The sequence below is a fragment of the Oncorhynchus kisutch genome, linkage group LG5, assembly GCF_002021735.2.
Source record: "Oncorhynchus kisutch isolate 150728-3 linkage group LG5, Okis_V2, whole genome shotgun sequence".
NCBI lineage: Eukaryota > Metazoa > Chordata > Actinopteri > Salmoniformes > Salmonidae > Oncorhynchus > Oncorhynchus kisutch.
In genome coordinates, this window is record NC_034178.2 from 54,538,859 (window position 1) to 54,566,422 (window position 27,564).

At 43.0% G+C, this 27,564-nt stretch overlaps 2 protein-coding genes across 5 annotated transcripts; one reads left to right on the forward strand and one right to left on the reverse strand.

Annotated features, from left to right (window-relative positions):
• Positions 1-96: 96 nt before the first annotated feature.
• On the forward strand, positions 97-13,432 carry patz1 (POZ/BTB and AT hook containing zinc finger 1). 2 transcript variants are annotated; one of them, XM_031825424.1, is made up of 4 exons: positions 97-1,732; positions 1,891-1,954; positions 2,196-2,367; positions 4,625-6,530. In XM_031825424.1, the coding sequence occupies exons 1-4, from the start codon at positions 489-491 to the stop codon at positions 4,960-4,962; spliced, it is 1,818 nt and encodes a 605-aa protein (XP_031681284.1). In that variant the 5' UTR covers positions 97-488; the 3' UTR covers positions 4,963-6,530. The 2 variants fall into 2 exon arrangements, with proteins under 2 accessions (XP_031681284.1, XP_020339268.2); XM_020483679.2 differs by lacking the exon at positions 4,625-6,530 and adding an exon at positions 8,209-13,432 and having other exon boundaries at positions 103-1,732.
• A 69-nt stretch (positions 13,433-13,501) lies between these two features.
• Positions 13,502-27,249, reverse strand: LOC109890255 (solute carrier family 2, facilitated glucose transporter member 11). Of its 3 annotated transcripts, none has more exons than XM_020482243.2 (12): positions 26,924-27,249; positions 26,513-26,611; positions 20,286-20,446; positions 19,983-20,107; positions 19,569-19,698; positions 16,054-16,202; positions 15,624-15,811; positions 15,251-15,361; positions 15,030-15,131; positions 14,885-14,960; positions 14,622-14,749; positions 13,502-14,468 (listed from the first exon to the last, which is right to left on the reverse strand). In XM_020482243.2, exons 1-12 carry the CDS (start codon positions 26,945-26,947, stop codon positions 14,274-14,276), a joined length of 1,488 nt encoding a protein of 495 aa, XP_020337832.1. In that variant the 5' UTR covers positions 26,948-27,249; the 3' UTR covers positions 13,502-14,273. The 3 variants fall into 3 exon arrangements, with proteins under 3 accessions (XP_020337832.1, XP_020337831.1, XP_020337833.1); XM_020482242.2 differs by having other exon boundaries at positions 14,170-14,468; positions 19,527-19,698; positions 26,924-27,242; XM_020482244.2 differs by having other exon boundaries at positions 14,352-14,468; positions 14,885-14,890; positions 19,527-19,698; positions 26,924-27,244.
• Positions 27,250-27,564: the final 315 nt, after the last annotated feature.

Consider the following 27,564-nt stretch of genomic DNA (forward strand, 5'->3'; position numbering starts at 1 on the left):
TATTTGTGTGGTCAATTTGCAGCGTAAAAATTATAATCGGACGCGCGGTTGAATCTGCCACTATCCAGGCGTTGAAAGATCTGTCATGCCTGGGCAGAGGAACGAACCCCATCTCTACCTTGCCTGTGGCTGGGGGAGGGGGCTTGTGTGGGAGAAACCAGGAAGAGAAATGGTATGAATGTATTTGACAACTTCAACCTCATGTAGCCTGAATAGCTAGTGTCTATTTGACGAATACATTTTACTCGACACAACGGAGACCCACTTGCTTTATGTAAAAGTGAAATACAAATTTAGATAACCCCAGCTTTGAAACGAAAAAGGTTAAAGTTCACAGGAAGCTGGGGGGCTACCATTTTTCACTGCTGCTTACATTTTAGATGCTAGAGAGGGAGGGGTGGTCGTCGTGGTTTTATTTAATTTCTCCAGACTATTGAGCTGTACACGTTTTTTTTGTTTGTTTCGCCACCCCTACTCACTAACAATTGATGTTGAATGAATTCGGCATGGAGAGAATAGCGGAGCAGTCGTGGAATTCTTCATACACCTATCAGGTGAGCAAGCATAGCGCGGAGATGCTACACAACCTCAACATTCAGAGGAAAGATGGAGGCAAGTTTTGCGATGTGATCTTGCGCGTCGGCGAAGAGAGCTTTCCTGCCCACAAGGCGGTACTGGCGGCGTGCAGCGAGTATTTCGAGTCCGTTTTTGGTTGTCAAACGGAGGGCGACGGGGAGGCAAAAGAGCTCGAGATGCATACGATAAGTCCCAAAGTTTTTAAAGATATTTTGGACTTTGCCTACACCTCTAGGATTGTGGTACGATTGGAATGTTTCCCCGAGTTGATGACGGCTGCTAAATTTCTGCTAATGCGTTCTGTCATCGAGATATGCCAAGAAGTAATCAAACAGTCCAATGTAAAAATTCTTGTTCCACCCTCAAGAAGAGGCGACGTCAGTTTATTCCGTGCCACGGGGGGCTCTGAATTTAGTTTCACATTGGCTGTAGACAACTTGTCAAATGGGAATGGCTTGTTTACCAACAATGGGCAGACGCATAATGTGGATGGAAATCGGGCCAATGATACAGTCATGTCGGATGGCAGCCCCCAGTCCTCTATGCCAGTCCTGCAGCCCGTGTCTCCATCAGAGATGACGGGCAACCCGTTCCAAGAAGAGGGCTCTTCGGGTTCCAAGAGAGGCAGGGGGCGACCAAAGAAGGGGACAGTCATGGAACCTATTCATTACAACATCAGCACCTCTGATGTTAAAGAAGACATTGAGCAGATATTTCCTTGTGGAATATGTGGCAAGGCATTTACAGAGGCTGTGCGGTTGAGAAACCACGAAGCGCAGCATGGAGCGTCCAGCCATGGCGCGAGTAGCGGCGACGGCTTGTCTGGCGAGGGAGGCCCTACCTCGATATCGCACTCTGGTCAGCCCGGTCTGTTGGAGAATGGCATGCCATTGCATGGAGGAGTAGGCATAGAAAACAGCCGTAAGCGCGAGAGGACGAGACGTCACGTTGGCTGTGACATTTGTGGGAAGGTGTTCCGGGATGTTTACCACCTGAACCGACACAAGTTGTCTCATTCTGGGGAAAAGCCATATGCTTGCCATGTCTGTGGCCTGCGGTTCAAGCGCAAGGACAGGATGTCATACCATGTCAGGTCACATGATGGATCTGTGGGTAAACCCTACCTCTGTCAAAGCTGTGGAAAGGGGTTTTCCAGGTGAGCTATGGGCAATTATTGTATACTAAAACCACTAGGTTCCAGGTGCATTGCCTATTCTATTCTGAAGCATTCTATGATCTGGAGGGAAAATGAATTCATAATCAGTCGTCTACTGCTTGCATCTGTCTCAACATGCCTATGTTTGATTTATTCAGGCCAGACCATCTGAATGGACACATCAAGCAGGTTCACACAACAGAGAGACCCCATAAGTGCCAGGTGAGACAATCGCAACAACTGGATCCTCTTAGAAGAGTGGATGTGGATTCTATATTTGTCACAATGAATGAACACCACACTTCAAATCTGTCATTTTGGTATTTGCTTGTTTTAAAAGATTTAGTTGTCATTCTTGTTGATTAGAATATGGTTGAAAGGTTGATGGTAAATGAATAGTGTTTCTGTACGGAACATGTATGAAGGCATATTATTTTACCTGTATTTTCCACCTGTTCTTCAGATTTGTAATGCTTCCTTTGCTACAAGAGATCGCCTGCGGTCCCACCTAGCTTGTCACGAGGACAAGATCCCCTGCCAGATGTGTGGGAAGTACCTCCGAGCTGCGTACATGACCGACCATCTCAAGAAACACAGTGAAGGACCTCACAACTACTGTGGTATATGCAACAAAGGTAACCTTAGGCCTAGGGTGCAGCATCATCACCACATATCTGTCAGGAGAACCAGGGCGGGAACTTCCAATCTATGACTGTGCTATCTTCTTATGTCTTAGATTTTTGTGTTTTTCTTGTTAACCTGCCTCTCTTCCAGCATGGTATTGCCATCTTGCAACAAGGATGATCTACCAAAATGTTTACTATTCAATTCTAACACTGTAGTAACCATCAACTACCTCAGCTGGTGCAAAGCATTTGGGTTGCTTTCTACAGAAGAGCTTGTGAACTGCAATCATGGGCTATTTGCAGATCATAGTTGTAGTGTCTGCATGTGTTGTGCAGTGTTTTTCCCTTTTCTTCTTTTTTGTTGGCCTCTGAATGTTCTCCTGCTGCCATTCTAATTGACTCTCTTGTACGCTAATGCGTGTAGTCTCATTAATGTAAAATGTTTTTATCTGGTTAATGAATTATCCAAAATAGAGCTGTACCTATCAGATACTTGCCAGCTAGGCTTCCATCTAATTGGTGACATATTTCATTCAATATTTTATTTTACCTTTATTTAACCAGGCAAGTCAGTTAAGAACAAATTCTTATTTTCAATGACGGCCTAGGAACCGTGGGTTAACTGCCTGTTCAGGGGCAGAACGACAGATTTGTACCATGTCACCTCTGGGGTTTGAACTTGCATACTTCCGGTTACAAGTCCAGCGCTCTAACCACTAGGCTACCCTGCCGAATAGTCCAGAATCTGCATAAATATAAAATGCAAATTTTCCCACCAGTGGTGTGTTTCCACTTGTTGTGTTTAAAAATCAGTGGGTGATGACATAGTGCACAGAAAATGTACTTTTAACGCTAAAGTTTTCATATACCGAATAAAAATCTAAAGTTCAATGTGTTTCCATATCATTAAATAGCAAATGTGCCTAACGTTGCTCTGGTCTTGGCACATTAACTCTAGCCAACAGCGCAGGTAGGCTGAATGATGAGATTATTATGGATAAGTAAGTAGCAGCTTGTGCAAGCCAGAACGGCTCATAGGACAGGAGCCTATCTCCTGCTTCTGTAGAGTGAGGCAGCTTGATGTACAAGTACACCCCCTGAACAGGATGCTTGTCTATCACCGCAGGACCTCACCCCCAATCTAGCTCATTAATGCTGAGTGCCAAGCAGTGATGCATCAGATCCCATGTTTACGGCCTTTGGTTTGATTTGGCCGGGGATTGAACTCACAGCCTTCCAATCTCAGGGCGGACACTAACCACAAGGCAACTGATGGATAAGAGCAAGAATATTTTATTCGTTAAACGGCAGTCATCCATCAATCATCATGTCACCAGAATAAAACCCTCAATATTTATTGGAACGGAGCATCAAGGTCACAGCTCACTTTCACCACCCTGTGAAGTTCATCAAAACTCGTTTAATCTGTAGCCTAATAAACTGCATGGTTTCCTAAGTCGTAGTGGGAGGACTACACCATAAAGGCGTTTCCACCACCATTTCTCGATTAATTAATTTTACAGACACAAAAAGATCCCACCATGTCGAACGAACATATTAACTGTCAGCATTTTTTAAATGTAACCAAACTTCCTGTTTCCATCACAGCTGTCATTACTTTTTCTTTTATATAGGTATGACTTACATAAAAACTTTGGATGGAAACATGGTTAGTGCTGATGTTTTATTTTTTTAGAAAGGCTTGATTTTGTATGTTAAGGTTTAATAATTGTGTCTTACCTTAATGTGTGTACTACTGTGGATTATTTCAAGCCCCATGTGCAGTTTGTCTCTTGGTCAGAAATTTTGCCCCAAGTCAAGATAATGTATTGGGTTGACTTGCTTATTTTGCCCTGATTTACCTGTCTGGACATGGTGTCATTCTTGTGGTAGGCCTAGATAATGGAGAACAGTGGTTGCGTATTGTTCACTCTTGCTTGTGGTTAGCCTACCTCTTGTTGGTTCATATTCTTCTTTGCCTTTGAAGTTAGATGTGCTTCAGTTTTGCTTTTGAGGGTTGTTACAACATCCAACAGCTCAGCTTAGTTCAACAAAATCATATTACTATCCTTTGTTACCATCTCATATATATCATTGTCTGGATGAAGATATAAAACAGAATTACACAGCGAAAGGCAGATTTGGGAAAGAGGTGTTTTTTGTCCCACTGTCATCTTTGGGTACATAACAACAGAGCGCATCCATTCTCTCCCTGCTGGGTGTGTAGTGCCACTGCCCTTTGTTGTGTTCTTCTCTGGGTCTCCAGGTTTCTCCACTGCATCCTACCTTAAGGTGCACGTAAAATCGCACCATGGCTCACCATTGCTCCCCCGTACTGCCCAAGCACACGGTGCCTACCCTGCGCTGCACGGGGAGCTGCAGATGCACAGCGGCGCCCCCTACCACACGGGACGCCAGTGCACAGTGGAAGGCAAGCAGCTGCCCACCCTGTTCCGCTCCACCCTGCCTCCAAGCATAGGCTATGTCTCTTCTTGCTTTGTGTTGATCATCATCTGCTCTGCTGCTTGTTGGGAAAACCTTCTGCATCTGTTTTTAAAGCCTGGCAAAAACACAAACATACACATATCCACACAAAGCATATAGGCATTCCTGCCTGCGCAGTGATGCTAACGCTAAAGGATCCATCCCCTCTGTGCCTCCATCAGCTAACAGTAGGGACACTGTCTTCAGAAGCATCATATGTACAGCAGGCTGATATGGTTGTCCTGGCTGATATTGTGTGTATATAAAGAGATTGTTAGGCCCATGGCAGCAGACTTCTTTCTAAATCAGCATGCATGTGTAGTTGTCTGCTCTTCTGCTTGGTTTATATCGTGAAGAGAGAAGAAAACTGAGAGGAAGTTGATTAGGGAACTTCACTTTTTGCATTTTACTAGGCAGAGATGTGAATTAAGTTATCAATAAGGATAACTTTTACTCAATGGGTTAGAATATGTGTAGGCCTATTTCTTGAAATAAAAACATGACTTCATCAAGGTAAAAGACACATTTGCAATTGCAGCATTTGGCATTTTCTCTAATGGGGCACTGCCCCCCAGTGGTCAGTTTTGTGATACTGCAGGTTGTCAGGGACTCAGTCAGCTCATAAAAAGCTACAACAAAGAAGTGCATGTATGCCTCCCCATGTTCCCATGGCCTTGTTGCTCTTCAGTCAGGGCTCAGACATACACAGAGACTGTGTTTAGCCTTAATAGCCTTAGTGCCATGCTATTCTGTCTGTGTTCAGCATGGCAATGTGAATGCTTTCTGAAAACGCTTTTTGTTGCTTGCTGTCATCTCCATCAACTTGTGGCCGTTGGCCAAATGATGCACTATAATGTTGCATGTCTATTGAATCATACATTACTGTGCAGTGTTCCTCTGGATTCAATGGAGCTTTTTTCAACTATTATTGCCATGGCAACTAGCAGCAGCCTATGGATTCGGCTGCACAGTACTTCACTCTGGCAGAGAGCGAGAAGGAGTCAAAGCAGTGTGGAGAGTAGGCTTGGGCGTTATACCGTATACCGGGGTATTTAGACATACCAACAGTACTTGGATTAATTTTTTTAGCTGGAGGAGTGGCCCCCACCTCGGCCACCTCGCCTCGAGCTCCAGTTATGCATTTGGTTTATTAACTTGCTAGCTAAGTGGCTAGATGGCAAGATCATGCTTCTTGTTTACAGCAGAGACAATCAATCCCCTCTTGGATCAAGATTCATGTTCCCCAAATTGGTTTGTGCGACCCTTATGTGCCCTTCCGGTAATGACGTATACCCTGGTATGGTACAGAAACGGTATAAATGTATGAAAATCTGAATATCGCCCAAACCTAGTGGGGAGAGGTTTAGATTCTAGGCTAAAACCTTGAACTCAATTCAGTTTTTTAGCTGTAGAAATGGACTTCCTCGTGATTACCTATCTCAGATCTAAAATCGTTGCAATGTGGTGGCATGCCAGAATTCTAAATCTATTGGTGGCATGCCAGAATTCTAAATCTATTGGCAAACTGCTTTTATTTAGAATAAATCAAGTTGGCTGGCTTGGCAAGTAATACAGGAAAAAGTTTCATTCACTGTTTACAGTTTTGTCTATTATAATCACTGGACAAAGTAAAGCTACTAAATTAGACTTAGTAAGGTCTGGGTAATATCCTGACTACATTGACGTATGTATGGTTTCCGCTGGCCTTGTCTGTTGTCTCTGCTGCCCCCTCTCTACTCTCTGTCTGGTGTAGACCTGTGCACCAGTCACCGGCTGCTGGTCACCTTCCCAGAGGCAGATGGTCACTGCTTTCTCCCTCAGGCCGGCCCTCCCTCCCTGGGTCTGCAGCCCGAGCTGCTCCTGGGGAAACCAGGGCCTGGGGGGGCTCCATATTTCTGGGAGTGCCACTCTGCCGGGCCGCCTGGGTTTCACCCCCTCCACGGGCCTCTGCCAGGTCAGTATGGGCCAGCAGTAGGGTGGGGTTTGGGGCTTAGGGCACTAAACAAGGCCTGCTGATTAGACGAGTAACGAGTTCCACTGTAAAGAGTTGTTTAGACGAGACGATAACAACCTCTTGGGGATGCATGTGCATAAAGAGTCAAGGAAATTTGGTTGACGGGATGCATGAGCAAAAGGTTTCCTGGAAATAATCCGCTTAGTTTATGTCGACACGTAAGTAGTTCTGATGTGGTTTTGGTATCATGATTAAAACATGACACCGGTTGTTTTTATTTTTTTATTATGATTTTTTTAGTCAAAATGTGGATGATACAATAGCCTTTTTCATATCAGATATTATGGGCCGATATTGTACATTGTTCAATCTGAGCTAAAATAATCTGCCGCATAGTGCTACCAATAAACACCTATGTCCAGGTTGAACATTTTTAAGTGTAAAGAAATTATGACAAAGTGGGTGGTCCTGTGGAATTGTCTTTTTTGCCCCAAACTCATGAGGAAGAAAGACCTTGCTTTCAATGAAAAGTGTATAACTATTAGGTAAATGAATGCATATTATATCATTTGAACAAATGTGCCCTCTGTTCCTATAATATAAATGAATACCATGTATTTTAAGAATTGCAGAACAATTCTACTTAACAGTACTATACTCTTTTTTTGTTCTTAACCAATGGGTTTCATGGGAGCAGGTGCTTAGTACACACAGCAGTAAACTGTCCCCTGTTCATGTTGCAGGTGGTGGCGGCAGCTAACCGGAGAGCAGTGCTACCTGTTGGTCTAAATAGACACATTTTGTGTTGCGTGTGCATGGCCTAATTTGAGGTTTTCTCTCCCCTTAAACTTCCTCTGCTTTCTGACTCTCCCTGTGTCCTTTCCCTTTACCCAACCCCCACCCTATCAACTCTCCCTCGCCTCCCCCCTGTCCTCCACCCCTCCATATCCTCCCCCACCCTATCAACTCTCCCTCTCCTCCCCCCTGTCCTCCACCCCTCCATATCCTCCCCTCCATATCAACTCTCCCTCTCCTCCCCCCTGTCCTCCACCCCTCCATATCCTCCCCCACCCTATCAACTCTCCTTCTCCTCCCCCCTGTCCTCCACCCCTCCATATCCTCCCCACCCTATCAACTCTCCCTCTCCTCCCCCTGTCCTCCACCCCTCCATATCCTCCCCCACCCTATCAACTCTCCCTCTCCTCCCCCTGTCCTCCACCCCTCCATATCCTCCCTACCCTATCAACTCTCCCTCTCCTCCCCTCTGTCCTCCACCCCTCCATATCCTCCCCCACCCATCAACTCTCCCTCTCCTCCCCTCCATATCCTCCCCACCCTATCAACTCTCCCTCTCCTCCCCCCTGTCCTCCACCCCTCCATATCCTCCCCCACCCCCTCTGTATTTACCTCAGACGGACAGGAGAATGCTGGAAAATGCCCCCATCAAGGAGAATCTGAGGGAGATGAGCCGTTGTTCGGGGATCTGTCCAACGGCGACGAAATTAAGTCTACGCACAAGTCTGAGGAAGAGGAGCTTGGGATGCCGTTTGACTGCAACGGAGCCTCTACCGATGCTGTGGGAGGGTCGCCACCAGGTGACGTTAAAGCCAAGACCAGCCAGGACTCTCCAGTGAAGAAGTTCCCTTGCAGCGAGTGCACCCAGACCTTCCGCACCAAGTCTTACCTCAATAAGCACGTCAACAGAGTGCACCATCATGGGGTCCAGAAGAGTCTAGTGGTGAGTGTAGGGTCGGGGTCAGGTCTGGGGGATCTGGGTCCTTCCCTGGGCTCACCCTTCTCCCCTCAACAGAACATGTCTCTGCTGGAGTCATTTGGCTTCCAGATCGTCCAGTCTGCCTTTGCCTCGTCGCTGGTGGACTCTGAGGCAGGACATAGTGGGATGGAGCTGGGGGGGAAGTGACCTGTAGCTCAGTGGGGGGGAAGTGACCAATAGGTTAATGTGGGGGAAAGTGAACCTAGATTTGTGTGGGAAATTTGCCCTAGTTAGGTCTGTTCAGCCTATCAGATGTAAGGGAATGGCATTGTCTATAGACTGCTCTTGACGTTGTCTATAGACTGCTCTTGACGTTGTCTATAGACTGCTCTTGACGTTGTCTATAGACTGCTCTTGACGTTGTCTATACACTGCTCTTGACGTTGTCTATACACTGCTCTTGACGTTGTCTATACACTGCTCTTGACGTTGTCTATAGACTGCTCTTGACATTGTCTTTTGACTGCTCTTGGCATTGTCTATAGACTGCTCTTGACGTTGTCTTTTGACTGCTCTTGGCATTGTCTATAGACTGCTCACGACGTTGTCTTTTGACTGCTCTTGGCGTTGTCTATAGACTGCTCTTGGCATTGTCTATAGGCTGCTCTTGACGTTGTCTATAGACTGTTCTTGACGTTGTCTATAGACTGCTCTTGGCATTGTCTGTAGACTGCTCTTGACGTTGTCTATAGACTGCTCTTGACGTTGTCTATAGACTGCTCTTGGCGTTGTCTATAGACTGCTCTTGGCGTTGTCTATAGACTGCTCTTGGCGTTGTCTATAGACTGCTCTTGGCGTTGTCTATAGACTGCTCTTTGCGTTGTCTATAGACTGCTCTTGGCGTCGTCTATAGACTGTTCTTGACGTTGTCTATAGACTGCTCTTGGCATTGTCTGTAGACTGCTCTTGACGTTGTCTATAGACTGCTCTTGACGTTGTCTATAGACTGCTCTTGACGTTGTCTATAGACTGCTCTTGGCGTTGTCTGTAGACTGCTCTTGGCGTTGTCTATAGACTGCTCTTGGCGTTGTCTATAGACTGCTCTTGGCGTTGTCTATAGACTGCTCTTGGCGTTGTCTATAGACTGCTCTTGGCGTTGTCTATAGACTGCTCTTGGCGTTGTCTATAGACTGCTCTTGGCATTGTCTATATACTGCTCTGCTGTTCATGGCATCATCGCTCACTGTTGTTTTATTACATTCTGTGTCATGGAGCTCGCTATTACTATCTATATACAGCATTTCTTTATGAAGACCATTTCAGAGCAGAATATAAAATGTACATTAACATGAATTATTTTAACATTAAGAAACTTAGACAGCAGATTTTAGGAAGCTGTTATCTTCCTTTTTGATTGTATTTGTATTGTTGTTTATGACATAACCATGCCCTTAAGATCCGTTACCATACACATGCACATATAAGAAAAATATATTAGTAAATGCTGTTATTATCATGTCAGGTAATGGAAATACAGAGTGTGGTTTGTAACCAATGGGTTAGTACATGCGTTCACTGGGTCATTTTGAATTGCTTTTTTATTATCAATATGCTGTTCACAGCTGCGGTGAAACCGTCAAACCCAAGCATCCCCTTACTTCAGACAGAGCTCCTGAAGGGGAGAGGCTGCAAATGGAACTCTGGTCCAACTCTGAATAGAATCATAGTCAATTCTATCAGTTTCTGCAGGGCAAGGATAAAACCCTATGGCTGTTCCATTTGAGAATGTTCTATTCTCTTATTACAGATTTTTAGAGAACAGATGTATTTGTTAGTCACGTGAAATCAATTCTAGATATTCAACAGGGACCAAGTTCAGGTTTGACTATTAGAAATCGTGAGAAATGTAGAATATATTTTATTAATTTATTGATTTGCCCTGTATGCTTTGTGGACAAAGTTTTTTTAAATGAGTTTATGTTTGAGATGTCGATGTGTTGTACTGATTTTAGTCTATAAGTTATGCTAGATACAGGCGGCCAACTAGGGAGCAACAGTGAGTATGTATGCTGAAATATCTGGATGTGTTTGGTGCTCTCTGATATGTGCTTTTGTCCTCCGAATCTAATCAACAAGAAGGCTTTTAGTCTAATTGTTTGTCAGATAATTTTGCTTTATTACTTTCAGTACATTCCTGCTTTTATTTATCATTATATTGCGATTGTAACGAGTGTATATAACATTCATTCATATACAGTGAATTCAGAAAGTATTCAGACCGCCTGCATTTTTTCACATTCTGTTACGTTACAAACTTATTCTGAAATTGATTTAATTGTTTTTTTCCTTCATCAATCTACACACAATACCCCATAATGAAAATGTAACATTTACATAAGTATTCAGACCGTTGACGTACCTTTGGCAGCGATTACAGCCTTGAGTCTTCTTGGGTATGACGTTACAAGCTTAGCACACCTGTGTTTGGGGAGTTTCTCTCATTCTCTCTGTAGATCCTCTCAAGCTCTGTCAGGTTGGATGGGGAGCGTTGCTGCACAGGTATTTTCAGATCTCTCCAGAGATGTTCGATCGGGTTCAAATCTGGGCTCTGGATCTGGGCCACTCAAGGACATTCAAAGACTTGTCCCAAAGCCACTCATGCGTGTCTTGGCTGTGTGTTAGGGTGGTTGTCCTGTTGGAAGATGAACCTTCGCCCCAGTCTGAGGTTCTGAGTGCTCTGGAGCAGGTTCTCATCAAAGATCTCTCTACTTTGCTCTGTTCATCTTTCTCCCCATCCTGACTAGTCTCCCAGTATCTGCCGCTGAAAACAATTCCCGCAGCATGATGCTGCCACCACCATGCTTTACCATAGGGATGGTGCCAGTTTTCCTCCAGACATGACGCTTGGCATTCAGGCCAAAGAGTTCAATATTGGTTTCATCAGACCAGAGAATCTTGTTTCTGATGGTCTGAGAGTCTTTACGTGCCTTTTGGCAAACTCCAAGCGGGCTGTTGTGCCTTTTACTGAGGAGTGGCTACTGTCTGGCCACTCTACCATAAAGGCCTGATTGGTGGAATGCTGCAGAAATAGTTGTCCTTCTGGAAGGTTCTCCCATCTCCACAGAGGAACTCTGGAGCTCTGTCAGAGTGACCATCGGGTTCTTGGCCACCTCCCTGACCAAGGCCCTTCTTCCTCGATTGCTCAGTTTGGCCAGGCGGCCAGCTCTAGGAAGAGTCTTGGTGGTTCCAAACTTCTTCCATTTAAGAATGATGGAAGCCACTGTGTTCTTGGGGACCTTGAATGCTGCATACATTTTTTGGTACCCTTCCCCAGATTTGTGCCTCAACACGATCCTGTCTCGGAGCTCTATAGACAATTCCTTTGACCTCATGGCTTGGTTTTTGCTCTGACATGCACTGTCAACTGTGGGACCTTATATTGACAGTTGTGTGCCTTTCCAAATCATGTCCAATCCATTGAATTTACCACAGGTGGACTCCAAGCTGTAGAAATATCTCAAGGATGATCAAAGGGAAACAGGATGCACCTGAGTTCAGTTACGAGTCTCATAAGCAAAAGGTCTGAATACTTATGTAAATAAGGTATTTTTAAATTTATTTTTTAATACATTTGCAACAATTTCTAAACCTGTTTTCGCTTTGTCATTATGGGGTATTGTGGAACATTTTGTATTTAATTAATTTTAGAATAAGGCTGTAACGTAACAAAATTGGGCAAAAGTCAAGGGTCTGAATACTTTCCGAATGCATGGCATATAAAAAAAAAAGAGATATATATATATATCTAATGATTGAGTTCATCTTTAGTCGATGAATGGGGATTTTATATATATATAATATAAAACATTTTTTTCCTTCCTTGCCAAGTTTTGGTGGTGGTTGTTCGGTTTTCCGCACTGTGAGTGCCCATGATCTGCTGTGTACTGTTCTGGATGTAAATGTTTGTTGGGATGAGGTTGTTCACTGGATGGTGACAGAAGTATCCCTGTTCACTGTAGACCTGGGTTCAAAAAGTACTTGAAAGCATTCGCTCGAGTCTGGCTGGAATGACAGATGGGTGGATTTTGCACTTGTGGGACTCTTCTATTGTGCCAGGTAAGCTAAATCAAATACTATTTGAATCCAGGTCTGGTTCTCTGTGCTGTTACCTTGTTTTGGTAGTGTATACTCTACCAGTTTAGTTCTGCCACCCATGGCTTTGATCAATCAGTCTGTTTAGGCCATATTATTCAATTTAATTTGTTTTAATATCCCCACTGAATAGTGATGCTTTTCACACGGGATGGAGTAAAAATCAATTTAAAATTTCTTTGTGTTATTTATTGGATAAGTAAGAGACAATGCTGTTTTTAGAAATATGCTCATATGATATGCAACACTGGTGATCGCCCATACATGCTATTCAATTCATCTGGTGGTATTGGTTGTTTGTTTATCTCACCTGTTATGGTAGTTCAATTTATAGGATGTTTTTATTGATTGATTGCTTAGATACTTACCTGTGTTGTTTTCTTGTATTGTTATGTTGGTCTGTTGCAAAGTGCCTTCCCAATACTGATTGTGCACAGCAGTAGATTTGAAATGCGAGATGAAAAAGGACCTATTTCTCTAAATGGTCAATCATGCGCAGAGTGAATTGCAATGACACTTTTGTACACATAACATGCACACAAAGAAGATGTACATTTGTATATGTATGTTGGTATTTTATCATTGTACTTGTCAAGATTCTTCAACTTTAAACATTTTTAAGTTACATGTTTTATTAAAACCTTTGGACGTATTTCAATATAAGCATACTTTTCTATAGACGTCTGTTTTTGTACACTGTCTTTCAGTCTGTCATCTCTGTCTGATTGATACAGAGTTGGGGATGAAATAAATATGTATTTGAAACTGTTCCTGAGTGTGTTATTGTGCCATAGTTTTGGATGAGTTGACTTTGATTTACTTTTCATGACACATCATGGTTCACTTATTTAGCCATGTCTCTTTATTTTTACTCCCACAGTCAAACTGCACAGACATCTTGCTATATACTGGTGGTGACATTCAGATGTTGGAAAGGACAGACAGATATGTCATTCTTTCCCAGGAACATTGTTTTGTTTTCAGTGTCATGTCATTGGGGTTGATGTCATTGCAGGTTTCAATAAGTTAATAAATACCACACTGACATCAGAAATGGTATTGATCTAATAGGTTTACAGTCAAATGAAATAGAGGGCCCTAATCTAGTGTCTTGTATAATCAATGATAATATACCATATTGAATCGACATGTTATATCAAGTAGTCCTTACCTAAACATATTTTTCACTTGCATTTCCAGACACAGATTAAGCATAGCATGTATTTTTTTTAGTCCAGGACTAGGCTTCATCTGTTTCCAGGAAACTGGTCCATTGTTTTAAGCTGTGCTAACATACTTGCAAAAGGGTTTTCGAATGATCGATTAGCCTTTTAAAATGATAAACTTGGATTAGCAAACACAACGCGAACACAACGTGCTAATGGAACACAGGAGTGATGGTTGCTGATAATGGGCCTCTGTACTCCTATGTAGATATTCCATTAAGAATCTGCCATTTCCAGCTACAATAGTCATTTACAACATTATCATTGTATTTCTGATCAATTTGATGTTATTTTAATGGACACATTTTTTTTTTTCAAAAACAAGGACATTTCTAAGTGACCCCAAACTTTTGAACGGTAGTGTATACTGTATATACAAATGTTCTCAAAATGTTGTTTCCAAAACAAAGTCAGCCTTTTCGGTGTCTGTCCCACTATTCTTGTAGTTGAGTTTGTTAAAGTCCTCCATGATCTCCACCATGCTCTTGCCTTTGGTCTCTGGGATGAAGTAGAGCATGAATGCTGAGCTGAACATGCAGTATGCCACAAAGACCAGGAAGCAGAACTGGCGTAGAGCATCCTACATGGGCAAATTAATAATGTTAAATATCAACAGATAACTCACTGACCAGACAGACAGTAGGATCTCAGAGATATAAAACCGTCAGGGAATGGTAGTTGTTCGGATCACTGATATTAAGTGTGTTTATGTTGACTTGGAGCAGTATCTTACCACTATGTAGGGAAAGAACATCCCGATGAGGAACAGGCCTAGCCAGTTGACGGAGCCGCTGATGACGTAAGCGGACGGTCTCCAGGCTTGCAGGAAGAGATCTGCAGGGAGGGCCATGGACACCCCGGCTAGAAAGATACGAGTACTGTGACAACCAGCTCAGCCTGGCATTAGCTCACTCAGTTCCAAATACTCCGAACTGGAATCGTACACACCAAAATGTGACATAATACAAAAGACATTTATAAGCATAGAGTACTCACAAGGTCCTAGTCCATAAACACAGATGACAGAGAAGATGAGGGCGATGTTAACATAAGGGAACCATGAAAACAGGTCCTGTTGAGAGAGAAAGGACTGTGTTAGTTCTCATGTCAGCTGACACAGAAACCCTAAGTGTTGGATTACCTTGATGGACAGCATAACAACAAGGATGGACATGATGACTCCCATCAACAGGTAGCCATAGCCCATCAGCATCTTCCTGCCCGCACGGTCTATCAACAGAGACTGGGATACAACAAGGACAGGAGGTCAATATGGCCACTAAAACAAATGTTATTGTATTGTTCAGTTACAGACAGTGATGTTATTCTCCACTATGACCTCCAGTATGTTATGGTACTCACACAGAGACTGATGGAGATGAGTTCTGTTGCTCCGATGCCAATGGACAGGTAGTGCATATTGTCCTCTGCTACTCCAGATTCACGGAAGATGTCAAAAGCGTAAAAATAAATCTATAGAACAAATTCTGGGTCAATGTGGAGAAGATGAGATGAAAGGAGAATGACAAGATAATATAGAGAATGAGAGGGCTCCCACTTGCAACAGTTACAAGCATTTCTTCTGAAAAAGGAAGGGAATGGATCACCTCTTCACTTCTACATAGAATGCAGAATAACCTCATCAGGGAAATACAACCTACTGACATTGAACTCGTGACTTAAGGTAGATTCAGTAATGTTGCAGTAAAGGTAGATAGAGTAAAAACAGACTCACTGCGTTAATACCACTAAACTGAACACAGGCACAGGGGATGACCAGAGCCAGCACTTGCCACCTGACACAGCGAGAAGTCAGCACTTCCCACACTGTCTTAGACTTCTGGCCCTGCATGCTCTCCCTCTCCTTCTCCATGTCATCCATCTCCATCTTCAGGTCATCCTCCTGCCACAGCCACTGCAGGGCTATGACAACAACATACACACAAATCACCTTATTCAACAGCAACATCATATACACACCTCTTCTCGCCATCTCTGATGATATGATGTGTACGGATGTGTTATATTATATGTGTACTGTTATGTTGTACATTATGAAGTGTATTTTGTGTTTGATTATTGTATGGTTTAGATTTGATCCAGGGACATTCTTCCCCCAAAGCCAGCATAACAGATCAAATAAAAATGTCTCACATTATGCATACCTTTTTTTGAGCCCTCTGTGTCGCCTTTGTCGATGTACAGGTAGCGAGGTGCTTCTGGGAAAAAGAGCAGGGTCACAAACTGGATGATGGCAGGGAGGCCACCAAGGGCCATCAGCCAGGGCCACATGTCATCTGTACCCATCACCTCCCTACAGAGAGACAGGGAGGGAAAGGGAGAGAGCGAGAGAGACAGAGACGGAGATGGGGGGAAGGGGGGGGGGGCAGAAAGACAGAGGGAGAGACTTGGTAAGAAATTATTAATTTCAACCATACTGTGTCTTTCTTCCATCCTCATTCCATCGTTGATACTTGAACATCAATATTGCTCAAATATTGTTCCTTATTAGAATACATTATTTGTGTTTCACATCATTTTTCTATCCAGCTTCTGTCAAAATGTTTTTTTTTTGTCATAGAGAGCTTTGCCATACACTTGTATGTTGTGCTCCAAAATTATTCAATTTCTGGTAATTTGTCAGATGAGCTGTTCAGAGTATGTACTTCTGCCCAGCCGGACCGGGACAGGGGAATCCAGTGCATATGACAATGAGGCTGGTCCGAGGTTCAGCGTGGGTCAACTGGAACATTCAAATCAAATCAAATCACATTTTATTGGTAACATACACGTGTTTAGCAGATGTTATTGCAGGTGTAGCGAAATGCTTGTGTTTCTAGCTCCAACAGTGCAGTAATATCTAACAAGTAACATCTAACAATTTCACAATACACACAAATCTACTAAGTAAATGAATGGAATTAAGAATATATAAATATATGGACGGGCAATGTCAGAGCGGCATAGACTAAGATACAGTAGAATAGAATTGAATAGAATATAGTATATACATATGAGATGAGTAATGTAAAATATGTAAACATTATTAAAGTGACTAGTAATCCATTATTAAAGTGGCCAGTGATTTCAAGTCTATGTACAGTGCCTTGCGAAAGTATTCGGCCCCCTTGAACTTTGCGACCTTTTGCCACATTTCAGGCTTCAAACATAAAGATATAAAACTGTATTTTTTTGTGAAGAATCAACAACAAGTGGGACACAATCATGAAGTGGAACGACATTTATTGGATATTTCAAACTTTTTTAACAAATCAAAAACTGAAAAATTGGGCGTGCAAAATTATTCAGCCCCTTTACTTTCAGTGCAGCAAACTCTCTCCAGAAGTTCAGTGAGGATCTCTGAATGATCCAATGTTGACCTAAATGACTAATGATGATAAATACAATCCACCTGTGTGTAATCAAGTCTCCGTATAAATGCACCTGCACTGTGATAGTCTCAGAGGTCCGTTAAAAGCGCAGAGAGCATCATGAAGAACAAGGAACACACCAGGCAGGTCCGAGATACTGTTGTGAAGAAGTTTAAAGCCGGATTTGGATACAAAAAGATTTCCCAAGCTTTAAACATCCCAAGGAGCACTGTGCAAGCGATAATATTGAAATGGAAGGAGTATCAGACCACTGCAAATCTACCAAGACCTGGCCGTCCCTCTAAACTTTCTGCTCATACAAGGAGAAGACTGATCAGAGATGCAGCCAAGAGGCCCATGATCACTCTGGATGAACTGCAGAGATCTACAGCTGAGGTGGGAGACTCTGTCCATAGGACAACAATCAGTCGTATATTGCACAAATCTGGCCTTTATGGAAGAGTGGCAAGAAGAAAGCCATTTCTTAAAGATATCCATAAAAAGTGTTGTTTAAAGTTTGCCACAAGCCACCTGGGAGACACACCAAACATGTGGAAGAAGGTGCTCTGGTCAGATGAAACCAAAATTGAACTTTTTGGCAACAATGCAAAATGTTATGTTTGGCGTAAAAGCAACACAGCTCATCACCCTGAACACACCATCCCCACTGTCAAACATGGTGGTGGCAGCATCATGGTTTGGGCCTGCTTTTCTTCAGCAGGGACAGGGAAGATGGTTCAAATTGATGGGAAGATGGATGGAGCCAAATACAGGACCATTCTGGAAGAAAACCTGATGGAGTCTGCAAAAAACCTGAGACTGGGACGGAGATTTGTCTTCCAACAACACAGTGATCCAAAACATAAAGCAAAATCTACAATGGAATGGTTCAAAAATAAACATATCCAGGTGTTAGAATGGCCAAGTCAAAGTCCAGACCTGAATCCAATCAAGAATTTGTGGAAAGAACTGAAAACTGCTGTTCACAAATGCTCTCCATCCAACCTCACTGAGCTCGAGCTGTTTTGCAAGGAGGAATGGGAAAAAATGTCAGTCTCTCGATGTGCAAAACTGATAGAGACATACCCCAAGCGACTTACAGCTGTAATCGCAGCAAAAGGTGGCGCTACAAAGTATTAACTTAAGGGGGCTGAATAATTTTGCACGCCCAATTTTTCAGTTTTTGATTTGTTAAAAAAGTTTGAAATATCCAATAAATGTCGTTCCACTTCATGATTGTGTCCCACTTGTTATTGATTCTTCACAAAAAAATACAGTTTTATATCTTTATGTTTGAAGCCTGAAATGTGGCAAAAGGTCGCAAAGTTCAAGGGGGCCGAATACTTTCGCAAGGCACTGTATATAGGCAGCAGCCTCTATAATGTGCTAGTGATGGCTATTTAACAGTCTGAAGAACTTGAGATAGAAGCTGTTTTTCAGTCTCTCGGTCCCAGCATTGATGCACCTGTACTAGCCTTCTGGATGATAGTGGGGTGAACAGGAAGTGGCTTGGGTGGTTGTTGTCCTTGATTATATTTTTGGCCTTCCTGTGACATCGGGTGCTGTAGGTGTCCTGGAGGGCAAGTAGTTTGTCGCTGGCGATGCATTGGGCAGACCGCACCACCCTCTGGAGAGCCCTGCGGTTGCGGGCGGTGCAGTTGCCTAACCAGGAGGTGATATAGCCCAACAGGATGTGCCTTCTTCACCACACTGTCTGTGTGGGTGGTCCAGTTCAGTTTGTCAGTGATGTGTACGCCAAGGAACTTGAAGCTTTCCACCTTCTCCACTGCTGTCCCGTCAATGTGGATAGGTGGGTGCTCCCCCTGCTGTTTCCTGAAGTCTACGATAATTTCCTTTGTTTTGTTGATGTTGAGTGAGAGTTTATTTTCCTGGCACCACAGTCCCAGAGCCCTCATCTCCTCCCTGTAGGCTGTCTCATCATTGTTGGTAATCAAGCCTACTACTGTTGTGTCGTCTGCAAACTTGATGATTGAGTTGGAGGCGTGCGTGGCCACACAGTCATGGGTGAATAGGGAGTACAGGAGGGGGATGAGCATGGAGGGGATTTCACTGAACAGTGTGAACTCTGGAAGGGTGGATGTCATCTATGTAACTGTGCTGTGACTGTGGGTTCTGAGGATGTGTGTTAAGGTGTTATGAACATGAACCAATGCAGCCTGGTCAACCATGCTGACCGCTGAGCACAACACAGAGGTCAAAATGTTTGACCAGGCTAGAACAACTGATAATTAAGAGGGTAAACTAACCTGAGAACAAGGGTTAGGGGGTTAAGTAACAAGGGTACTGACTTGATGCCAACAATCTGACCCATGACCTTCCCTAAGCCAATAAAGATGGAGCTAGTGAGGGTCAGGAATCCTCTCAGCTTCTTAGGTGAACTCTCGCCCAGGTACATCAGGTGCACACTCAGCCCCATGCCTGAGAGAGAGGAGGACGAGAGAGAGAAGGGAGAGGTGTAAGGCAGGAGATATAGAGAAAGAGTGAAATAAAGATAGAGAGAGAAAGAAAGAAAGAAAGAAAGAAAGAAAGAAAGAAAGAAAGAAAGAAAGAAAGAAAGAAAGAAAGAAAGAGAGGGGGAGAGATGGAGGGAAGAGAGTTACAAGAGAAGTAAAAATGTAAATAATACTGCAGGATGCTCCCATGTTCCCACATAGAGTAGACTATACACACAGAGAGGAAAAAACAAAGCACAAAACACATACCAACATTATATCCATAGAGAAATCTGCCCAGCAGGATCATCTCAAAGGACTTGGCCATGAGACTGAATACCATCAGTAGAGCAGCTACAAGGGCCACTATGTTGTTGAACAGCAGGGCTTTCTTCCTGCAAAACAGAAGAGTGTGAGTGTGTGTGTGTGTGTGTGTGTGTGTGTGTGTGTGTGTGTGTGTGTGTGTGTGTGTGTGTGTGTGTGTGTGTGTGTGTGTGTGTGTGTGTGTGTGTGTGTGTGTGTGTGTGTGTGTGTGTGTGTGTGTGTGTGTGTGCGTGGCCCTAAGTGTCTTACCGGCCGTAGGTGACAGGGAGACTGCCACTGTGGATAGCCCCGACCCATCCTCCTAGACTAAACACAGATACGATGAAAGACCAGATGAGCATGTTGGTGGAATCGTCTACTGGAACCTCATACCTCCCCAGCCAGGTCTGGTTCACAAAGCTCTGTATGTGCTACATACAGACAGGGAGAGAGAGAATGGATTTCACCTGTCCAGTTTAGTTAATGTCAGTGCAGATGGACGAAGCCACTATAGAGTATTGAGATTGACCCTGAGTTTTGGCAAGTAAGCTCACTTATAAATCAGGGTTGGGTGGATTACTTGAGAAATGTAATCAGTTACTGTTTATAGATTACATGACAATAATAGTAATTCGTAATGTAATTCATTGGATTACTCAAAATAAATAACATTATCTAATTTCTTTGGGATTACTTCCTTCATTAACCAGCATCTGCCTCTTAAATTTATGCTGCAGACCGATCAATTTCCTCTAACTCTGCCCACCCAACTCCCCAGCATCTTTGGGTAAGTGCTGGCTCAGCTGCCTGCTGCCTCTTCTTGATAACATGGCATTAGTGCTAAAAGGTCAGCTTCACTGTCAAATAGATTGTGGTCAGTAAAAGAGTAAATGGTCGTTTGAATATCTTAGACCCCCTTAACATAAAAGGCTGGTATGATAAAGACTCCAATAGACAGATGTAACAGATCCAAGAGAAAACAGATTATTTCATGAGTTGGATGACTTAAGTCTGTCGTTCTGAATTAAAGTGCTCCAAATTTCTTGTTGTTTTGGGTCAGTCGGTAGTCGGTGAAATTTAAGCCACAAAATTGCCTGCCCTGGAAGCCTGTGTTTCAGACATAAGTAAGTGGATGGTGGCAAATGTTTTACTTTTAAACAGAGATGCCTGTTCTAGGTCCCAAGAAACAAAGAGATCAATAGATCTGATCTGACAATTAGTCTTGACGGTTGTACAGTCGTCTCAAATAAAACTGGGAAGAACCTCAGTATTACTCTGGATCCTGATCTCTCTTTTGACGAAAATATCAAGAATATTTCAAGGACAGCTTTTTTCCATCTTCGTAACGTTGCAAAAACTGGACACTTTTAGTCCAAAAATGATGCAGAAAAGCTAATCCATGCTTTTGTCCCTTCTAGACTAGACTACTGCAATGCTCGGATAAAACATTAAATAAACTTCAGTTAATGCTAAATATGTCTTTTAGAATCTTGACTAGAACCCCAACATTTGATCGTATTACTCCAGTGTTATCCTCTCTACACTGGCTTACTGTTATGGCTTGGGGTGATTTCAAGGTTTTACTGCTAACCTACAAAGCATTACATGGACTTGCTTCTAACTATCTCTCCGATTTGGTCCTGCCGTACATACTTACACGTACGCTACATTCACAAGACGCAGGCCTCCTTATTATCCCTAGAATGTATTAGAAAACAGCAGGAGGCTTAAGCTTTCTCATACAGAGATCAATTTTTATGGAATGGTCTGCCTATCCATGTGAAAGACACAGACTCGGTGTCGACATTTAAGTCTTTACTGAAGACTCATCTCTTCATTAGGTCCTATGATTGAGTGTAGCCTGGTCCAAGGGTGCTAAGGTGAAAAGCAAGGCACTGGAATGATGAACCGCCATTACTGTTTCTGCCTGGCCGGCTCCCCTCTCTCCACTGGGATTCCCTGCCTCTGACCCTATTAAGGAGGCCGAGTCACTGGCTTTACATGCCGTCCCTAGGAGGGGTGCGTCATGTCATGCCAGGCTTTTTTGCACTATACTCGACTTGAGTTGAGTCACTGATGTGATCTGCCTGTATGGTCTTGCGCCCCCTCGGCTCGTGCAGTGGAGGAGATTGTCGTGGGCTATAGTCAGCCTCGTCTCAGGGTAGTAAGTTAGTGGTCTGTTGATATCCCTCTAGTGGTGTGGGGGCTGTGCTTTGGCAAAGTGGGTGGGGTTATATCATGCCTGGTTAGTCCTGTCCGGGGGTGTCGTCGGACGGGGCCACAGTGTCCCCCGATCCCCCGTCTCAGCCTCCAGTATCTATGCTGCAATAGTCTATGTGCCGGGGGGCTATGGTCAGTCTGTTATATCTGGTGTAATTCTCCTGTCTTATCTGGTGTCCTGTGTGAATCGAAGTATGCTCCCTCTAATTCTCTTTCTCCCTCCCCTCCCGGAGGACGTGAGCCCTAGGACCATGCCTCAGGACTATCTGGCCTGATGACTCCTGGCTGTCCCCAGTCCACCTGGTCGTGCTTCTGCTCCAGTTTCAACTGTTCTGCCTGAGGCTATGAAAACCTGACCTGTTCAGTAGATGTGTAACCTTGTCCCAGACCTGCTGTTTTAGACTCCCTCTCTTTCTCTGTCTTGATCCCTTTCACTCTCTTTCTCTCTCTTTCTCTCTCTACAGCACCTGCTGATGTGACATCTGAATGCTCGGCTATGAAAAGCCAAATTACATTTACTCCTGATTATTATTTGACCCTGCTGGTCATCTATGACCGTTTGAACATTTTGAAGAACAATCTGGCCTTAATGGCAATGTACTCTTATAATCTTCACCCGGAACAGCCAGAAGAGGACTGGCCACCCATCAGAGCCTAATTCCTCTCCAGGTTTCTTCCTATGTTTCTGCCTTTCTATGGAGTTTTTCCTAGCCACTGTGCTTCTACATCTGCATGGCTTGCTGTTTGAGGTTTTAGCCTGGGATTCTCTGTAAGCACTGGGTGACATCTGCTGATGTAAAAGGGCTTTATAAATACATTTCATTGATTGATTTGATTGATGTTTGGGGCAAATCCGACACAACACATCAATGAGTACAACTCTTCATATTGGTGGTTGCTGCATCATGTTATGGGTATGCGTGTCATCTGCAAGGACTAGGGAGTCTTTTTATGATACCAAGAAATGGAATAGAGCTAACAACAGACAAAATCCTAGAGGAAAACCTGGTTCAGTCTACTTTCCAACAGACACTGGGAGACAAATTTACCTTTCAGCAGGACAATAACCTAAACCACAAAGCAAAATATACACTGGAGTTTCTTACCAAGACAACATTGAATGTTCCTGGGTGGCCTAGTTACAGTTTAGACTTAAATCGGTTTGAAAATCTACAGCAAGACTTGAAAATGTCTGTCTAGCAATGATCAACAACCAACTTTACAGAGCTTGAAGAATTAAAACAAATAAAATGAGCAAATATTGCACAATCTAGATGTGCAAAGCTCTTACAGACTTACCCAGAAAGACTCACAGCTGTAATTACTGCCAAAGATGATTCTAACATGCATTGACTCAGGGGGTTGAATACTTATCTAATCAAGATAAATTAGAGTTTTATTTTTCATACTCTTTTACTTTGACATTACAGAGTATTTTGTGTAGATCATTGACAAAAAAATACAATGAAATCCATTGTAATCCCACTTTGTGACACAACAAAATGTGGAAAAAGTATAATTTACCTCGTACCTCTGCACATCGACTCGGTACTGGTACCCTGTGTACTCTCTCTTAGCCAAGATATCGCTACTCATTGTGTATTTATTATTAATTTTATCATTACATGTTATTACTTCTCAATTTAATTTTCTTCCTCTCATTGTTGGGAATGGCCCATAACTTAGTATTTCACTGTGAATGACGTAAATATTCATTTCCACAAAGTTTGCTGCTTCAGTGTCTTTCGATATTTTTGTCAGATGTAACTATGGAATACTGAAGTATAATTACAAGCATTTCATAAGTGTCAAAGTCTTGTATTGACAATTACATGAAGTTCATGCAAAGAGTCAAAATTTGCAGTGTTGACCCTTCTTTTTCAAGACCTCTGCAATCCGCTCTGGCATGCTGTCAATTAACTTCTGAGCCACATCCTGACTGATGGCAGCCCATTCTTGCATAATCAATGCTTGGAGTTTGTCAGAATTTGTGGGTTTTGGTTTGTCCATCCGCCTCTTGAGGATTGACCACAAGTTCTCAATGGGATTAAGGTCTGGGGAGTTTCCTGGCCAAAATATCAATGTTTTGTTCCCCGAGCCACTTAGTTATCACTTTTGCCTTATGGCAAGTTGCTCTATCATGCTGGAAAAGGCATTGTTAGTCACCAAACTGTTCCTGGATGGTTGGGAGAAGTTGCTCTCTGAGGATGTGTTGGTACCATTCTTTATTCATGGCTGTGTTCTTAGGCAAAATTGTGAGTGAGCCCACTCCCTTGGCTGAGAAGCAACCCCACACATTAATGGTCTCAGGATGCTTTACTGTTGGCATGACACAGGACTGATGGTAGTGCTCACCTTGTCTTCTCCAGCCAAGCTTTTTCCCGGATGCCCCAATCAATCGGAAAGGGGATTCATCGGAGAAAATGACTTTACCCCAGTCCTCAGCAGTCCAATCCCTGTACCTTTTGCAGAATATCAGTTTGTCCCTGATGTTATTCCTGGAGAGAAGTGGCTTCTTTGCTGCCCTTCTTGACACCAGAACATCCTCCAAAAGTATTCGCCTCACTGTGCGTGCAGATGCACTCACACCTGCCTGCTGCCATTCCTGAGCAAGCTCTGTACTGTTGGTGCCCCGATCCCGCAGCTGAATCAACTTTAGGAGATGGTCCTGGCGCTTGCTGGACTTTCTTGGGCGCCCTAAAGCCTTCTTCACAACAATTGAACCACTCTCCTTGATGCCCTTGATGATCCGATAAATGGTTGATTTAGGTGCAATCTTACTGGCAGCAATATCCTTGCCTGTGAAACCCGTTTTGTGCAAAGCAACGATGACGGCACGTGTTTCCTTGCAGGTAACAATGGTTGACAGTGGAAGAACAATGATTCCAAGCACCACCCTCCTTTTGAAGCTTCTAATCTGTTATTCGAACTCAATCAGCATGACAGAGTGATCTCCAGCCTTGTCCTCGTCAACACTCACACCTGTGTTAACGAGAGAATCACTGACATGATGTCAACTGGTCCTTTTGTGGCAGGGCTGAAATGCAGTGGAAATGTTTTTTGGCGATTCAGATCATCTGCATGGCAAATAGGGACTTTGCAATTAATTGCAATTCATCTGATCACTCTTCATAACATTTTGGAGTATATGCAAATTGCCATCATACAAACTGAGGCAGCAGACTTTGTGAAAATGTATATTTGTGTCATTCTCAGAACTTTTGGCCATGACTGTACATAGTCATTGAACACTGGTCACTTTAATGTTTACATACTGTTTAATCCACTATATGTATATACTGTAAACTCTTAGAAAGAAGCGGAAGAACCCTTTTAGGTTCTAGATAGCATATTTCTTTCTGAGAGTGTAGTCACCTCTTATCCTGTATAACTACTGCTGTACACACCTATTCATGTACTTTCTATTCATGTACTGTCCATACTGTATAGAGACATATAGACACACCATACTATGGACTCTAACATTGCTCGTTCTGATATTTCTTAATTAGACTTTTTTAATTTTTGACTTTTAAAAATTAATTGCGTATTGTTTTGTTTTTCTAGGTATTATTACTACACTGCCAGAGCTAGGAACACAAGCATTTAGCTGCACCTGCGATAACATCTGCAAATCTGTGTACGCGACCAATAAACTTTGGTTTGATTTGACCCTGCTTATGATGTCTAAAGCAACATGGTATACTTCAAATACTCCAACAGCAGTCCTGTAACCTCAACCCCTCCATGTTTCTTTCTGTCTGCTCACATGATATGACAATACACAGTCGGGTCTGTATAAATTGGATTGGAGAAAAAGCTGCTGCTGATGAACTGTTGATCATAGTGCTATCCATTAGGATTAGGTCACTCCCTCCTCTGGCTGGGAAGTGATACGATATCTCCCTGTTCTCCTGGGAAACACGACACTGTTTACTCTCTCACACTTTGTATGCACCCTGCTGTTTGCACCTTTTGATATACACTCAATTGAAAAATTGCAATACTGTAATACTGTAGTGTAATTGTGACATATCAACGTAATAACAATAATAATAAGTGCATTTTCTTACTTTAAAGCTCATTTGTGCTCCTATGTGTCTCAGGTCATATATGTTTTTCTTTGTGATATCTTTACAGGCTCAGTCACATGCCAACGGGCAAGGAGGTATCAATCTTAAATCAGATTACGTCTTCACTTTTATCCCTCAATGCTATTCCTCATTATCAAGTTTATATTCAACTCCTTAGAGCTGACCATCAGACAGCTTTCTTACCTCTGCTGGAGAAGACATGATGGAAACTTGCATCCCATATTGAAATGATCCCCCAATTCCCAATACCAATGTCAACAGGTAAAGCCTCCAGTACTGCATCTAGAGTATAAACAAGGATGTTTTACTGTAATCAAGAATTCTAAACTGAGTTACGTCTCAATGAAACATAGAGCAATATTACAGACATGATACAAGTTTGAGAGATTACAGTCAACAGTCAAATAAAGTGTGCAAAGTTTTTAACTCAACAATTGTGTTTACATTTTTTTGTTGTAATTGTAGGATCTCTCAGTATGAACAACATAGGAGTAGAAATGGCAGAGTGCAGAGTCTCTTTTTTTAAACTATTTATTGAATAATTTCAGTATGAGCCTCATCATCAGTTATATGAGTGATGTGTTGTTGTCTTACCAGATCATTGAGTGCTTTTCCCATCTTTCCGTCTGAGGCTCACCTGGATGCTGTCTGGAACAGCAGAACAGGTGGACAGTTGGTTGATCGCCTGCTGCTGCTGAGGGAGATGGAGGGACACAGACACCAAGGAACATTTATCCCCACCGATACCAAAGTCCTGTCCCCGAAACTGTTGTTAATCACATCGTCTGGGTTGTAGTGGAAGAAAACCTTGTTGGAGAGGAGGAGGAGAGAAAGAGAAGGATGGGGGGTAGAGAGAGCGCAGATTAGTGATCACTGAACAGTGAGAGGAACAGGACTGACCAGGAACATCTTACTGGTCCAAACTGGATCTCACCAGATTCCTTCCCACTGATAACAAGCCCTGGCCTTGTGACTCCATCATGTTTGTTTTTACTCCGGTTTGGTATTAGGTTTAATTTTCATAAGAGATGGATGGTTAGGAAGGTGTCTTGATAAAACAGGAATAACTTACTTATTGTTCCGTGAGTCACTGACTGAACACATCAATGTGGAAGCTGAACAGGACAGGTGCTGCCCAGTTCCAGTTTAACATTGAGCACTTTGTAAGGAATAAAGAAAACAGTAATTTCCAAATCTTCTGGTTGATACTGTATGTTTTGTATTGTAGAAATATT